Source organism: Xenopus tropicalis, chromosome 4 (genome assembly GCF_000004195.4).
Source record: "Xenopus tropicalis strain Nigerian chromosome 4, UCB_Xtro_10.0, whole genome shotgun sequence".
Taxonomy (NCBI): domain Eukaryota; kingdom Metazoa; phylum Chordata; class Amphibia; order Anura; family Pipidae; genus Xenopus; species Xenopus tropicalis.
In genome coordinates, this window is record NC_030680.2 from 112,173,745 (window position 1) to 112,191,821 (window position 18,077).

The 18,077-nt window shown below is 38.7% G+C and overlaps 1 protein-coding gene across 2 annotated transcripts in view; it reads left to right on the forward strand.

The window, feature by feature from the left end:
* The window catches only part of LOC100492420, a 42,951-nt gene that overhangs the window by 22,140 nt on the left and 2,734 nt on the right, over nt 1-18,077 (forward strand). The window contains exons 19-28 of one of the 2 annotated variants that reach the window (XM_031901044.1): nt 552-812; nt 2,614-2,874; nt 3,930-4,190; nt 5,264-5,524; nt 5,807-6,067; nt 9,237-9,494; nt 10,743-10,997; nt 12,162-12,422; nt 12,730-12,990; nt 14,906-15,181. In XM_031901044.1, the coding sequence (XP_031756904.1) occupies nt 552-812; nt 2,614-2,874; nt 3,930-4,190; nt 5,264-5,524; nt 5,807-6,067; nt 9,237-9,494; nt 10,743-10,997; nt 12,162-12,422; nt 12,730-12,990; nt 14,906-15,181 (2,616 nt within the window). The remainder of the gene's footprint in view (nt 1-551; nt 813-2,613; nt 2,875-3,929; nt 4,191-5,263; nt 5,525-5,806; nt 6,068-9,236; nt 9,495-10,742; nt 10,998-12,161; nt 12,423-12,729; nt 12,991-14,905; nt 15,182-18,077) is intronic. The other variant, XM_031901045.1, reaches the window with a different exon arrangement.

Here is an 18,077-nt window from a genome sequence, read left to right on the forward strand (position 1 = left end):
CATTCCAATTTGCACATAAAGTTGGCATTGATCATTTAAAAAGGATGTTCACCTCTCAATTAAACATTCATATGTTGCCGACAGAAGTTCTGAAACCTAAGGCAACTTTGCTCTTCTTTGTTTTTCTTTTTAAATGCTTGGTGCATGGTTGTTTCAGGTACATAAAACAATTATTCAAAAATTAAAAAATGAGGACCATAAGAGTGGGGTTTGCTAGATCATAATAAAAGACAAACTTTCCAGTTTGCAGTGCTAAAGAAAGAAAAGTTGCTTCTTAGCCAAGGCTGGCACAGTGCTGGGCAGCTTGGGTTCAGAGGGTACGCTCCCCTAGGAAAGCTGCCTTATGCATAATGTAAGCAGGAGGTTTCCAGGGAATGGCAGAACACTCACTTGAGACTATGCACAAGGGAGAAACAAGGTAGGGAAGTCATGAAAAGAGTCAATATTAAGCTAGACCAGGAACAGATTCATAGGAAGAAGGTGCAGCAAGATACTCTAATAGAGAAACCATTCAAGAAACATATGTAACTGCTTCTCTTGCTTGTTTTCAGTGCCGTGCCAACCAAAGAATATAAGCGCACAAATGATTTGCAGCAGTTCTGTGGCTAGTGTTAGCTGGTATAAAACTTCTGGAGCCCTAAGGTATTTGTCCACATTAACATCATCTAGAGGTGTGGAGCTCACATGCAACAGCACCAATCTGGGATGTGAAGTTGGCAGCCTTCGGTGTGGAGAATCGTACAGCGTGTCAGTGAGTGCTTTTAATAATGAGTGTGAAGGTGCGCCTAGTGTTCCAACAGAATTACTCTCAGGTAAGAAAACAAGTTTATGTACACATAAGCTACCTATTATATCATTATTATCAGCTGCAATACTGGCCCATGTGTGGTCGAGGGGGGGCTGCATCATTAGTGCAGAGAGCTTAGTTGTGGTTGTGCTCAACCAAAATATTTTATATAAGGGGTGAATGAGGCTGTGACCACAAAATACAAATAGACAACAACAAGAGATCCTCTGCACTCACATATTATCAATATCTATAGGTCATTAAGACATTCTGTGCATTAAGCTAACAAGAAATGCCTTCCCCTTTAAAAAAAAAACAAAAAACAGAGATTGTTTTTCTATATATTGCAATATACTTCCAGCTGGCCAGCAATGTCAAAGTCATCCCTGGTCTGAGCTGACCTACATTCACTTTTATCTAATTCATTAAGAATGCCACTAATTTAACAACGGGACTAAATTGTACCTGCAGCTTACTTGTTTTCAAAGTTAAAACCCCCAAATGGTTGCCCTTTTTTTGTCACCTGACTGTAGCTAGGTAACATACAACATGGAGCTAGCCACTGCTGCTGTATAAATAATAACACGCTATATACACACACATAATTATGGTACTGCCCTTTTAAAGAAATCATGAATAAGATTACTGGTGGTGGAAATATTGGATTTATTTAAAGGAGAAGGAAAGTCATTTTGGCATTTTAGATTTGCCACATTAGTGCCACCTAGAACGCTATATTTATGCTGCAGAAAGCTTTACTATACCTGAGTTAAGAGCCCGAGAAGCTTTCTCTGATTGCAGCAGCCATTTTAGCTTGGTGTTCATAGCTTCCTGCTTGCAGCTCTAGCCATTATACCTTAGATCACATATTCCTAAGGGAGGGGGGAGTGAATTTTATGCATTCTTATGGGAGGGGGGAGCAGGAGAGGGGAGAAAACTGCGGGGACTCTGGCCACAGGAATGAAGGATTATTCTGAGAGAGGAAGTCAGGTACCCGAAGAACATGTTTACAAAAAAAGATTGTGATACTAATATCTAAAGTTAGTATTAGTGGTTGTATATAAAGTTTATGTATGTGAGTGTATAGATTGGTAAGTATAGGTTGTGTGTGCTGGGTTTAATTGGAAGGGTTGAACTTCTTGTCTTTTTTCAACCCTATGTAACTATGCAACTATGAAATAAACCCAGTAGGATTGTTTTGCCTCCAGTATGGAATCATGCAGCTTAGTTACCATCAAGTACATGGTACAGTTTTATTATTACAGAAAAAAAAATCATATTTAATTTTTTTTTTTTTAATTTTGCTTTAAATAGACTCCATGGGAGATGAGCTTTCCATAATTCTGGGCTTTCTCGTAATTTATAATATCACAGTGTGTCTGCAGCACTCTTCTTCATCACTTAAAACACCACTCATACTGAAACAGATAAAAACAGCATGTAACATTTTTTTATGTGGCTTGTATCTATTTTGATACAAGTGATTTTCTGCATACTAAAGTGTGGTGACTTTGGTATATACATATATTGGGCGAAGGACACCATCTTGTTCCCTTCCCAAATCACCATACCCCAATGAATTATCAGGCCCAGGGTATATGTAATGGTTGGCTAACTGTGGTGGGTGACAAGGAAGGGGTCTTTTCATTGGTGCCTGTGGGATTCTACTCACACCACTGGTTTAGACTTTATATATTATTTGTAAAATAAATAAAATGTGACTTGCTGCTTGCAGGTTTGAAATGTGTTTCCATTGGTAAGTGAAGATATTAAACATGAGAATTGGCCACCTGACTGATATGAGTAAATGTTTTTGTTTTGTACAGTGCCCTGTGTGCCAAGCCATGTCCAGGCAAAGGTCAGTTGCACCTCTAACAACACCATCATGTCTTGGGCAGCAGCTGAGGGAGCTGTTAATTACATTGGGTTACTGACTGGAGCACACGGAGAAGAGTATGAATGTCAAGAAGTTGGCACATCATGTAATTTTACCCAGCTTTCCTGTGGCTTAGAATATAATGCCACTGTTTTCTCAGTGGGGCACACATGTAGCAGTAATTCCAGTGAAGCCATTACAGTTTATACAAGTAAGTGCAGTGCAAATGGACTTTTATGAAAAATTGGCATAGCTTTTTTACCTTTACCATATTTACCACTGAAAGAAGTGTTTGTTTATCCATTTCTGTCCTTTGGGTTTGACTCTGTAACTGGAGTCAGTCTTTCTCCAGCATAGGCAGGGAACAATAGAGATTTGGGAAGGCTTAGCCTTCACAAAACTGAGACCAACTACTATATATTCATATATCCTTATATAACTCAAACAAAAATGTCACCCTCCTACTGTTTTTGCACCCTCCGCTGTTTTTGCACAGTAGCTGTTGCAAAACAGTGCAGTGTCAGGAGTGCAAAGAATATAAACAGACAAATACTGCTTTAAATGGCAATTACAAATACCTGTAAAGCTATTACAAGTATCCAACAAATGTATATTGCAAAGATGCTTAAAATTACATTGTTTGACAGTTTTTGAGAACACTTTTAAACTAATTTTTAATAGCAAACTACCTTTGCTTCACAACCAGTATCATTAATATATAACTTACTGTGCGCATAGGCTCAAAGTTATGGATGCAGAGCCAAGTGCAAGGGCCTAATACCTGGACTCTGCTTAGAAATATTCCTTAAACCCCTGGAACTGCAGCTGCACACACACACAAAATGATTGGCGCATCTAAAATATTTTAATAACTTGGGTGCAGCACAGTACCCTGTTTCCCCGAAAATAGGACATCCTCCGAAAGTAAGGCACCCCCCCGATTTTTCACCCCCTCGGAAAATAAGGCACCCCCCGAAAATAAGACACCCACCCAAATGATGGAATAAATGTGTACTGTATTCTTCTTCATGAAAAAATAAGACATCCCCTGAAAATAAGGCCTAGTGCATATTTTGGAGCTTAAAAAAATATAAGACAGTGTCTTATTTTCAGGGAAACACGGTATCATGAAATTCTGTTGTGCTATAACATTCTGTGTATGATACAGGTAGTGATCACTGAAAAGTATGCACAAGGGCAAAACAGTTCCTAAATAAAATCTGGGTTCCATTAAGTCATTACATTTCCCATTCCATTTTCTTTTAGCTCCCTGTCTTGCAAATGACTTACACATGCAATATCAGTGTGGTGATGACCATGCAACACTCTCATGGGGAGCAACCCTTGGAGCACTGATGTACATAGCCTCTGTCACAACACAACACGGGGAGACTTTGTACTGCAACTCAACAACAACAAGCTGTGTAGTGAGCAATATAAAGTGTGGCAAGAAATACAACATGACTGTGGAGTCCGTTGGTAGAACTTGCAGAAGCAAAGTCACCTTTGCAGGGATCTTCTCAACAGGTACAGAATGAAAGTGCACTTCATAAGTGTACATACTGTAGGACAGTAGGGTCAGGTGTGGCCATGTGCCTCTATCACATTCCTCAATTTATTCATCTCACCCCTTAAAAGGTAATAGGGTATCCCCTAGTCCTGGATTTATGGGTCATCTCATTCAATCTAATCCTATCAATTCTAGCTAACTGGCTGAATGGTAAAGACCTTTTTACATGATACAGATAAGAGCTCTAAAAGTGTAGGAACTGATTTCTGTCAGTACTTTTCATATATACATAAGTAATTCAAAAAGGGTCTTATCCACTTTTACATGCAAATATGCAATTATCGCCTTAGTATAAAGAACTATGGCTTTGCTGAGTTTAGAATAAGATCAGACACATATTTTTTATTGTCCTATTGTTGCCCTGTCACACTTGGAACATGTCATCAATGTATCCTATCCATGTAACGCCATACATAATTGGTCACCAATACCAATTCGGGCAAATTCCCTCAAAAAAAAAAAAATATATATACACAGGTATGGGATCCCTTATCCAGAAACCCATAATCCAGAAAGTTCTGAATTACAGAAAGGCCATCTCCCATAGACACCATTATAAGCAAATAATTAAAATTTTTGAAAATTATTATAAAACTGAACCTTGTACTTGATCCCAACTAAGGTCAAATTAACTTATTGGAGGCAAAACAAGCTTATTGGATTTATTCACTATTAAAAGGTTTTTTAACAGAGCTCAAGTTATGGAGATCCAAATTACGGAAAGATTCCTTATCCGGAAAACCCCAGGTCCCGAGCATTCTGGATAACAGATCCCATACCTATATATATATATAGGTTTTGCATTATGAAAGTGTTACTGCTTTACTTTGTATGTTTAATGTAGCCTAAACTGCTATTGTATTACGATAGCTAACTTCAGCCTTCCTTTCACCTCCCATAGCCCACCTACTGTGTTATAATCAACTAACAGTACACTAGCAGGGCTGCCTGTGAATGTTGCTTATATACTTGTGTTTGTTTTGGTAAAGGTATAAAAAAATAGCTATAGTGGTTTGTTTGCATTTTATAGGGCCATGTGTGCCTCAGAATTTCACTGCCGTGACTGATTGTGAGGTCAACAGTGCAGTTCTGTCTTGGAGCAAAACCCCGGGGGCTCTGAATTACACAGCGTTGGCAATAGGGCCAGATGGGAAAAACTTCACTTGTGACACAGAGTCAACCACATGCAGGATCCCTTCTTTGCACTGTGGTTTCACATACAATGTCAGTGTAATCGCGTTAAATGAGCAATGTGTCGGGGAGAGCAGCACTGTTTTACAGCTTATTACAGGTATGTATCTGAACTACTGAATGTAGCTGGTAGAGACTGCCTTTCAATTCCAATAAATATATATTCCCCAGTATATACATCATGGCTATTAGAAATAAAATAAAGCTAGAAAATGGAAATGGAATGGCCATATCTGTTATTCACTTTCTGACTTAACTCCTACCAATTGCAAAAAGAATGAAGACCATATTTTGTCACAGTTAAGTAAATTGTTCTGTAGCTCTTAAGTTTCTAAAGTCTAAAGTCTAATGATCTGAATGTAATGTTTTTCTTTCTTCCCAGCACCCTGTGCTCCCGAAACTCTCCAAGCAGAGGTGGGCTGTGTCGCAAGCTCTATCACTTTGTCCTGGGAGCAGATGGCCGATGCACATTCTTTTACATCCTACCTGACCGGACATGATGGCCTTACTCAGACTTGCAATTCAACAGAGAAGAAATGTGTTTTCCTAAACTTGCCATGTGGACAGATATACTCAGCAACTGTATCTGCTTTTAACAGTCAGTGCACTGGGCCAATAAGCAATGCTATAAGCATCGAAACTGGTAGGTAATGGATACAGGTATATACTTGCCTACCTCCAAACATTACACTGCTTCTACCTTTTCTTCAGTCAAAACTAAATACAGGTATGGGACCTATTATCCATAATGCTCAGGACATGGGGCATTTCACATAAGGAATATTTCTGTAATTTGGATCTTCATACCTTAAAGAGATACGGACATCTATCATTGTCATTGCATGCTAATTATCATTTTGCCCTACAAGTAATTGCCCAGTGCTTTTACATTACCTATCTGATCCTCCATGTTCCTCTATGAGGGGGCGGCCATATAGCTTCTATCATATTAGAAGCTATAACTGACAGGCTGAGAAGGGACAGCCAGGTTGGCAAAACAGTCAGGTTTAGGAACTTCAAGTAACAACTAGAAAGGGAAGTTTGAGAACAAACTTCATGTTGGTTTGAAAAACATGAAATCACTGAATGAAATCTGATCTGTTGTTGGACCCACCCAGTTTTTCTAACCTTGGACCACAGTTATATAGTAAAAACCATTGTGCAAAGTTTGGGGGCCCTGGTTTTGATAGTGTCTGAATGGCAGCAATTTAAACTTCCCCACTGAAAGTCGAGTGACATCTGATTGGTGGTTGGTGGCTCCACCCACTTTTTCTAATGTGGAACTGCAGTTACTCAGTGACTGACTCTGCAAAGTTAAGGGACCCTAGAATGGTTAAAGAATGGCAGCAGTTTAAATTTAAACCAATAAAAGTCAGTAGGTGAATTGTGATTGGGGGTTTTCTAACCTTAAGTCAAAGTCACCCAGTGACAAACAGTGGGCACCCTGGCATAAATAGTGTGAGAATGTCTGCATTTTAAATTTAAACCGATGAAATTCAATGGATGAACTCTTATTGGCTGTTGTGACTCCACCCACTTTTTCTAACCCCGAATATGTAGTCAGCCAGTGACTGACTGTGCAAAGTTTGGGAACCCTGGCATAAATAGTATAAGAATGGCAGCATTTTAAATTTAAACCAAAACAATTCAATAGATGAAATCTAAACCTAAAAATGCAGTCCCCTAGTGTGTGAAGAGTTTGGGTGCCCTGGTAATACTGTGAGAATGGCAGCAGGTTGATTTTCCCCATTGAAAGTCAACAGGTAAAATATGATTGGCTGTTTGTAGCCAATATCCATTTTCATTCAAGCTGACCCCATGAATATGTGATTCAAGTGTCGGGAGTGTAGCCACAAAGCTTGCAGAGCTTGGCAGCAGTTTTTAATTTCCCCATTAAAGTCAATGGGTGAAATTTGATTGGCTGTTGTTTGGCCCCTCCCACTTTGGGTCATCCAGCAAATGTTGCTGTTGCTGTGTCAAAGTCAATGGGAAAATTGGGGTGTTCGGAGCGGAGCCACAAAAAGACGGGGGGCGGGATCGCTTAGAAAAGCACAAACAACCTGCTCCGCTATAGGGCAAAGAAGTATGGGGAGTTTGGGTGTTGTACCCCTAAAACTGTAGGAGGAGTAGCGTTTAGAAAATGGGGGGGGTGCTAAGAATAAAAAGAAAAAGCGGAAGAATAAGCTAAAGTCAAGGAACAGTATGTTGGGGTTCTCAAACAAACATAATTACTTACAAAAGTAGAACTATCTGAAAAACTTACAACATGCCAATAGGTAACGTTTAACGTACGTTACTATTTTGAGAGTACATTTTTAGTGCCATTATCACTTTAAGTCTGCTAAAAAAAAATCATTTAAACATTACATAAACCCAATAGGATTGTTTTGCCTCCAATAATGATTAATTATATCTTTATGGGGATCAAGTACAAGGTACTGTTATTGTTATTATTACAGAGTAAAAGAAAATCATTTATGAAATTTTCAATTATTTGGTTAAGCCTATGGGAGATGGCCTTTCTGTCATTTGGAGCTTTCTGAATAACGGGTTTTAGGATAAGGGATCCCATACCTGTATCATAATTTAATATAGTATTATTACAGAATTAATAAAGCATTATTGGACTTTCCTAGTAAGTACCAATAATAAGTTTTACCAGCATGCCAGCTCTCTTATGAACTTCCTGTTCCTGTTTATGATGCGGGAGAATACATGGGTTGTAAGTGGTTATCTTTTATTATGTGAACATTCCCAGATTCTGAAAATTGTGGAGCTGGACCCCTTATAGTTAATTTATAAGTTAGTTGATCTTAAGGCATTTGAAATAAGTATAGTTTCATCTACTCTTAGTTATGTTCTGTTTTATTTATATTAATGTATTTTTATAGAACTTAGAATAGGCTTTTCTTTTCCTTCAACCAGTTCAAAGTTTTATAGACTGTAAATAGAGTTACTAATATGGAAAAGGCTGAGCTGCATGTATAGATGTAGATGAAACGCTACATTAGTGTGGACTGATTATGAGTCTCCTCATTCCATTGCTCTTAAAAGGCTTAAGGGGTATTATCATTTCCATAAGTGCCCTGATTAAACCCAATCAGTACTGTGCGGCTTTAGCAATCTGAGATAAGTGTTTATAAAATGACATAGCTTAGCTCCTTCATTTTTCTGGGCTCTCTTTTTACCAATGTGCTCAGAAATCCCAACACTTGGCAGGGGTTAATAATAAATTTAAAGCTGTCAGGTAGGGGTCTTGTTTTGTTATGTCACTAGCCAATTTAGCACAGAAATACTACTGGGTTTTGAAAGTAAGGAAGCAGCCATCTGAATGGCAGGATATACAATACACAACGGGAGTCATTGTAGGATATTTAGAAAATAATAATATTCCCCTATATTGTAAACTAAAAGAATATTACAGGCCATTGACAAGTTCTATGATTATAATAAGCCAAGGGGCCACTAAATGAATGCTTATGCAGGTCATATGATGTTTGACATCAATAGATTACTGATTTAATCAGAGTGCCATTTATTCATTTCTCTTGTGTATTAGAAGTGACTTTTAGGTGACTTAGTCTTTTTACATAGTTACATGGTTACAGATCAATTCATTCTGGAAATCAGAATCAGGAAGAGTAGTTCCATAATGTGCATCATAAATGAAGCGTGACATTGCACAGTAAATAGGGGACTGTTTCATGAGGAGAATGCAACAAATAAAATAGATCACAGTTTCTCATATAGAAAACCAAGGGATGGAAGTGTCTATTCATTCAATGAAAAGTATTTTTAATTCTGTATTCTAGCTCCATGTATTCCTACTGGCATAAAGATAGATCCCTTGTGTGGGACCGAAATGGAGTCATTGTGGTGGAACACTGTTCCCGGGGCTGATATGTATTATGCAGAGGTGACTGGCGTGAATGAGTGGACAAGTGAGTGCATCACTCAAAACAGAACCTGTAACATCACTGGATTGGCGTGTGGCCAGCCCTACAACATAACTTTAACAGCATCCAACTCCAGGTGCAACAGCACAGCCAGACCAGTCACATTTTACACAGGTAAATTATATGGATATAGTTTTAAAATAACAGAGAACTTTGGAATAATAGGCAACAAAAATGAGGTATGCTCCGTGATGGATCAGCCAATGGGCCGACTGGACAGACAGTGTATAAGGAGCTACACACGACACTGCATCTCTTCACCTCCTCATCTGCCAATGCAGCATGCAGTGCCCGATCCAAAACTGACTGGTGTCCACAGTACATGGATATCAGATGGAACTGGCAGGACCACATATGCACACATATAAAACTTCATGTATATCTGAATCGTAAGAGTTTCACATAATCTTTATTCAAGGATATTGATATAAGATTGATTGGTTATTTGAGTATAAGGTTCATAATACTCAATTCATAATACTAATCTGAGAGCACTGCCAAATCTTCCCAGTTACATCTCCACATGGCACAAACTCCTTAATAGCTGGGGCATCGGCTGCCTAACTGATAATCTGTCTGATATCTATAGTACATGGATATTGGTCAGGATTGTTAGGTAGCCATACACACACCAATGATCAAACAAATATGGGTGAATGAACACACTACTATACCAAAAGGCTACCAACCTATCTTGGGTAAAACAGCCTTTTTATATATTTAAAGGAACTTGTTGGCTACCAGTTACAATTTAAAGCAAGCAATCAGTTTATAAATATGGAGACAAGCTCACCAGGTTAAATAGAGGGCTCGGGTGCCCATGCCCCAAGCCTTTCACTACAACTGCTTGCTCTACTCAATTAGCCACACAACTCAGAAAATCTTTAAAAAAAATCTTATCTTAAAAAAAAAAAAAAAAAAAAAAATCTTATCGGAGGTCCGGGTGCAATGCCCCAGACCTGCAGCACAGGGAGAAACACCAAATCAAAGCACCATGTGGCACGTACTCAATCGGACACCAGTGCAGCTCTGGTGCCACATGGTGTTTTAAATATGGGTGAATGATAATAACCATAATAATAATGCCCATGTCTTTAGATTGTAAGCTCTTGCAGCCTCTTCTAATCTCTATGTATTATTTTTTTACATTGGTTTCATAGATTATTGTAATTCTCTGTTATCCAGTAAAAATGTAAAGACCTGCATCGCTTAATGTCACTAAATGAATGATGATAATAATGAATGTATGTAGAATAATTACTTTTGAATAATTGAACTGTTGATGGACTATACCAGAAACAGTACTCTTCCCAGTTCCAGCCATTAATTTACTCAGTACTTCTTATTTCTTTTCACTTGTAGCTCCTTGTGTTCCATCCAATATAAATGCAGTGGTAGTTTGTGGAATGAATACGGCAGATATCTCATGGGCTCCAACGAAGGGGGCTTTGAATTACAGTGCAACAGTTGTAGGTCGCAGTGGAAAATATTCATGCAGTACAAAAGAATTAACCTGCAACGCTGAACTGCCACAATGTGGCCAAACCTACACTGTTACAGTCACTGCTGTTCATGACCAGTGTAGCACTGAGAGTTTAGCCCTGCAGTTTCACAGCGGTGAGTTCATGTCTATACAAACAACTTTGTTGATGTTTATTTACCCATGGAACCTAAGGATAAGTTGCCAGTATTACTATTACTAGTGAAGGCAAACAACTTTGTACTACTTCCTTTTCATTTCTGCTTTCCCTTTCGCAGTGATCACCAACCAGTGGCTTTCAAGCAACATGTTGCTCAAAAGCCATTTAGATGTTGCTACCAGTGGCCTCAAAGCAGGTGCTTATTTTTTAATTCCTGGCTTGGAGCCATGTTTTGGTTTGCGTAAAACCCAGTGTAATGCAAAAAAAAGCCTTCTGTAGGATGCCAAATAGCCAATGATATAGCCCTGATTTGGCTCCCTCAGGAACATTTTTCATGCTGGTGTTGTTTCCCAACTCTTTTTACAATTAATTGTGGCTCGTCGATAAAAAAGGTTGGGGACTCCTGCCTACCCTAATAAGGAGGGAGATGTAGTCTCCCAAGGCTATTGTGATACTAAAACCTACAGTTAGTATTGATGTTGGTATATATTGTTTATGTATGTGCGTGTATAGATAGGTCAGTATAGGTTTGTGTATGTGTTGGGTTCACTTACAACTTGAACTTCGGTGGACTTTGGTCTTTTTTCAACCCAACTTAACTATGTAACTACATAACTATGGGAAGCAGACCCTGCAGTCACAAGGGGCCCGGACCATGGAGTCCACTCTCCTTCCTTTGAGCAGGCAGGCAGCTGGTAAGGATGGCTGTGTGCATTGGGCCCCTCTGGAGATATCCGGTGTTATGTAGTTATGCTGATGAACCAATCATAACAACATTAAGTAAATGGGCTATTTCCTGTAGCTGTAGTAGGGTCAAATGGGCTATCTCCCATTCACTCCCATCTCATTCACTAGTTAGCTCCACAAGTAATGCTTAGAACGCTCAACATATTCTATTAGAAGACCACTATGGAAGTTAGGGCAGCAAACCAAAAAGCAGTGCTAAACTGCAAGTTCATTCTATTTGCCACAACATACTGAGTCTCAAATAATCTGTAGAAAGACTTATTTGATGCTCAAAACATGGCAAATAAAGTTAGTTTTTCAGTGTAGCACTACTTGTTTGCTCTCATAATGAGTTACATTCTGTGTTATAGATGTAAATAATCATTCCATTGTTCTTTGCATTCTATTTTAATAGCACCCTGCAGACCAGAAAATGTGGCAGCCATCATAAACTGTGATAACAGCACTGCGTCTGTGACCTGGGACTCAGCTGCTGGAGCACAAAGCTACATCTCAAACATCAGTGGTCCAAATGGAGAGGCGCATTCCTGTAACACCACACTAAGCACTTGTGATGTCGGCGGCATGCAATGTGGCCATATTTACAATGTCACTGTCACGGCAGTTAATGAACAATGTTCTAATTTGTCCAGTGTCCTTGCTCAGCTAAAGACTGGTAAGATCCAGAATGAGATTTTTCTATGGCTTTACCCTCACTACCCCTGGCACAAACACTGTGGATCACATGGGGGGATCCACAGTGTTTTGCTGTTTACATGATTTCCAGTTAGGCCAGCTGCAAAACTCTACAAATTGCCCCTTCCATTCACCTAAATGATAATCGAAACATACACAAAATAACTCAGCATTGCTATATTGAATAACAAGTATATAAACAGTACCTGATAGCTGATATTTAGGGGTCTTATGTCTCCCCAAAATTTATTGCTGTGCCTTTTCCTTATTCTACTTGCCTGCTGCAGGTCCATGTGTTCCACAGATTCTGGACGTGAATTTCAATTGTGCTATGGATTTTGCCACACTTTCTTGGGGGGTTACACCCGGGGCAGAAAGCTATGAAGCAATCCTAATTGACAGCAGTGGAAGGATACTGGCCTGCAACACGACAGATCAAATTTGTGATATCAGTGAGCTAATATGTGGGGAAAATTATAATGCTACTGTCATAGCGCTAAATGACCAATGCACTAGTGAACACAGTCCTACTGTCATGGTTCATGCAGGTAAGTTTACAGCTAATAAATCAGATAAATCAGCCCCTATAACACATTATTGCAGATAGGATGGAATTCCATATAATACATTATAATAGGTTACATTACAAAAATACATTACATTAATGGGCATATTATTAGATTTATTTCAGACTGTACATTCTCATCATCTTGAGAGTGGAGTTTAGAATGTACTGGAAAGTGTCTTCCTGGTCTCAATACAGTATTTGTTTTATTCCAAAACTGATGGACACATGGGCAGGAAAAATAGGTGGGAAAGGTTTCTCAAATACTGTAAAAAATATATCCTTTTTTATTCCCACCATTTTGTAGTTATTGGAGGTAGTTTACTAAAGGGGAGTTACATTTTAGTATGTTATAGAATGGCAAATTCTTTGCAACTTTTCAATTGGTCTTCATTTTTTATTTTTAATCTATTTTTAATTATTTGCCTTCCTTCTTCTGACTTCTTTCTCTGTGAAAACTCAGTGAAGCTACAAAAAATCTCTGTGAAGCTACAGTTTTATTGTTATTCATACTTTTTATTCCTTATTTTTTTAGTTCAGGCTCTTTCATATTAATATTTCAGTCTCTCACTCATACCACTGTCTGTTTGCTAGGGTAATGTGGACCCCAGCAACCAGATAGCTGCTGGAATTTCAGACTGAAGAACTGATCAAGCAGTTAAATAATTTGAAAACCACAAATAAAAAATGAAGACCAATTGCAAATTGTCTCAAAATAGCACTCTTTACATCATACTAAAGGTTAATTTTAAGGTAAACAACCCTTTTGATGAAAAGAGGTGACATTTTCTATACAGTTGTAAGAGTTTCCCATAGGATTCAGCTCAGTTTTCTTGCAGGTTGAAACACGTTTCAAAGTTTTCATAGGTGAAGTAATGGTAGTTATATCTAGTATTCATACTGCAAACTGTGTTGACTGTGTAGTGGTACAGGTATAGGGTCTGTTATCCTGAAACCTGTTAGCCAAAAAGCTCCAAATTATGGGAAGGCCATCTCTCATAGACTCCATTTTAATCAAATAATTTTCATTTTTAAAAATTATTCCCTTTTTCTCTGTACAGGTATGGGACCCATTATCCAGAATGCTTGGGACCTCGGGTTTTCCAGATAAGGGGTCTTTCCGTAATTTGGATTTGGATCTCCATACCTTAAGTCCACTGAAAAATTATTTAAACATTATTAAACCCAATAGGATTGTTTTGCCCCCAATAGGGATTCATTATTTCTTATTTGGGATCAAATACAAGGTACTGTTTTATTATTATTACAGAGAAAAAGGAAATCATTTTTAAAAATCCAAATTATTTGCTTGTAATGGAGTCTGGGGGAGATGGCCTTTCTGTAAATTGGAACTTTCTGGATAACGGATCCCATACCTGTAAAAGAAAAACAGTAGATTGTACTTGATGGTAACTAATCTTCATGAATCCATATTGGTGGCTAAATAATCCTATTTGCTTTATATAATGTTAAAATGAATTTTTAGTAAACCAAAGGTTTGGACATCCAAATTACAAAAATCCCTTATCAGGTAAATCTCAGGCCCTGAGCTTTATGGATAACAGGTCCCCTACCTGTAGTTATGTTTAAAAAAGCTTCTGTAAAAGCTTCTATATCTTCTTGCCCATCACCTTCAACGCCTGCAACTTGTTGTAGGTTCCTAGTTGATTCCTCATGGTGAAACCCTGTTACAGATTGGCATATGGTTCAATTAGCAGTCCCCAGAGTCATTTTATGTTGTTAAACAATAATTCATCCACAAATGAAGCCAACCACCTGGCTAGAAAACCATGAGAAGGTTGTTTTGTTGGTTTCAGTTCAAAGTTCCACCCATACACACACAACATGTACATAATGAGAAATGGAAATAAGGGTCATTTCTGTGTTTTTCCCCACAGTTCCCTGCCCCCCTGATAACATTAACACTTCAATCTACCATGCAAATGTAAAGCCACAGGAAGTAAGGGTGTCCTGGTCAAGTAGCCACTGTGGCATTGAATATATGGCCACTCTTCAGGGTGCCCCAGACTCCATATTTACACTGGAATCCTATTGGACACCCTACATGGAATTTTTTATACCAGTGCCCTGCAGTTCCTCTTTTAATGCTACTGTTATGGCTAGGAACGGAGCTGGAGCGAGCCGTCCCAGTGTTCCTGTACAAGGTTATACAGGTATGTTGAAGTGTAAATAGACTCAATAGAGGTCTATGCATGTTTTTTTATTTTATTATCAAAAATGTTTTGTTAAGTCATGTGATTTTCTATTTGAAATGCTGTTTTTAATACGCCAGAAAAGAGACAAGTATAAAATAGTTCCACATGCATTCAACAAATCTTCTGTACTGGCAAACAAAATTGATATAATCAATATTCTTTTGACTACACTGTTACTAGTATTAATGTGTATAGTAGGCTTGATCCAAGAACTAGACTGATTGCGACTTTTACCTTTAAGCTGATGCCACACGTGGCGTTTTTACGCTGCTTTTTTTCTCAGCCTCAAAACGCCGCACAAGCCACACAGCCCCTGACTATGGCGTTTTTCAGCCTAGTACTGGTGATGTAGCAAATCCCGTTTCCATGGTGCTAATAGTGCGAAATAGTAAAAAACGCCGCGTATTTCCGCTAGGTCTGGCAGCTGCCTTTGTGTATACATAGGAATAGCTTGCTGTGCAAATACTGGCGTATTTCGGCCAACGCTTGAAAAATCCGCGCTAAGGCGCTTTCTAGCGTATTTCCGCATTGTGTGGTTTGCTTTGAGTCTTTTCAAGTTATTTCTATGGATGATGATATCGGGCGTTTTTCAGCTGCTGAGAAAATTTGAAAATACGCAGCGTAAAAATGCCACGTGTGGCATCAGCCTTAACTGTGAAAAGTGGATTATTTGCAAGCAAAGCGGGAGCACTTTCTTTGTTTAGGCTAATGAACCTTCTTTTCAATCCTAATTACTGTGTTAAAGGAATCCCACCTATAAAAGTAGTTGTTGGACTTTTTCATTTCAAGTCCCCCTTGGGGGTTCAACCTGGGATCAGAGCTCAAGGTTACAGATAGAGGTAAACATTGGTATATTAGTCATTCAAATATAGTTCAAAGGATATCTAGGATCACAAATATATTGTCAACCCAACCTTCACCCTAACTGACCTTCAAGCTGGGCTTTCAGGTGAATGTTGGCGAGCAAAACAGGTATTCCTCCCAAACCCACTGTTTTTTAATGCATTTAATGTACATTTGAGCTCCCCTAAACGCATTAGCTGATTCTGTTATATTCTGCATGGTTGTATTCAGGGGGCGTTCAGAGTTGCGGTTTACTCCTTTTGCGTTTTATTGCATTGCAACTAACTGCATTTTGTTGCACTTACATGCTTTCATAATTCAGTAAAATAGAGGGTTGCATTTGGAACTGACAAAAACACACTTAGCTGCTTTACAAATGCATATACTGTAAATGTAACATTTTTGTGCACTTAGTAAAGGCATAAAAAAAACAACTTATGCGTTTGAGCCCTAACTGAGCTTCTTTCCGACACTTCTCCCAGCCTCCCAGAGTGACTAGCCCCACAGTTTGGGAACCAGTGTTTAAAATGTTCCAAATGAAAAGCTTAAAACAGCCAGTCGCAACTGAGGTCAAAATAGAAAATTTTGGCCTTTGTGTTTCAAATGCCAACAAATTCTTTTCATCATAAATGGCCTAAACTTCAGATTGCTTGAAATCAAACACCCATGGGGAGAAAACCCCTTTGCTTGCTTTCAGATATTTTTCCATAGTAATTGCATTTGTATTTTCTCTCCCTTCCCCCCCCCTCCCAAAAAACCCTTCCCATTTGCTTTTTCCCTTTCTTTGTTGTATGTTGCTTTCATGTACATACAGCAGTGGTTACTACCTTGCTTGTCCAGGACAGAAAGTATCGGCCACAGTAGAGCCAAAGCATGAGAATACAAATCTGCACCTTCAGTTTGGTGACTATACTGGAGAATTCTATTATGTGAAGTAATCTGCATGGTTTTAGGAAAGACAAATCATATGAAATCCATGTACTTGCTTTTAATAAGCTAGTAAATAGGAAGTTGGACGGACAGTAGATTGGCCTGCTTAGATTTCGCCAGTGAGGACCTACTAATGAGTGAATTTAAAGCAATTCTGCAAAGTAGGGCTAAAATGTCTCACCAGCAATGCAAGACATATACAGTAATAGATTCTATTTTGATGCAATTATTGCTGCTAAATGGCGCACCCAGTGCTCTCCCTGCTGATGACATCAATCCCCACGCTAGTTATTTATTTTAGGCAGTGTTCTTTCGACATTTGGCAAACCCACACTGCAAGGTGTTGAAGTACAGTTAATCATTCTAGAGAACATTTCTACAGCTCCAGGGCCAAAGACAGCGACCACATATATATACAGTGGTGTGAAAAACTATTTGCCCCCTTCCTGATTTCTTATTCTTTTGCATGTTTGTCACACTTAAATGTTTCTGCTCATCAAAAACCGTTAACTATTAGTCAAAGATAACATAATTGAACACAAAATGCAGTTTTTTAATGAAGGTTTACATTATTAAGGGAGAAAAAAAACTCCAAATCTACATGGCCCTGTGTGAAAAAGTGATTGCCCCCCTTGTTAAAAAATAACTTAACTGTGGTTTATCACACCTGAGTTCAATTTCTGTAGTCACCCCCAATTTCTGTAGTCACCCCCACCCCCACTGATTACTGCCACACCTGTTTCAATCAAGAAATCACTTAAATAGGAGCTACCTGACACAGAGAAGTAGACCAAAAGCACCTCAAAAGCTAGATATCATGCCAAGATCCAAAGAAATTCAGGAACAAATGAGAACAAAAGTAATTGAGATCTATCAGTCTGGTAAAGGTTATAAAGCCATTTCTAAAGCTTTGGGACTCCAGCGAACCACAGTGAGAGCCATTATCCACAAATGGCAAAAACATGGAACAGTGGTGAACCTTCCCAGGAGTGGCCGGCCGACTAAAATTACCCCAAGGGCGCAGAGACAACTCATCCGAGAGGCCACAAAAGACCCCAGGACAACATCTAAAGAACTGCAG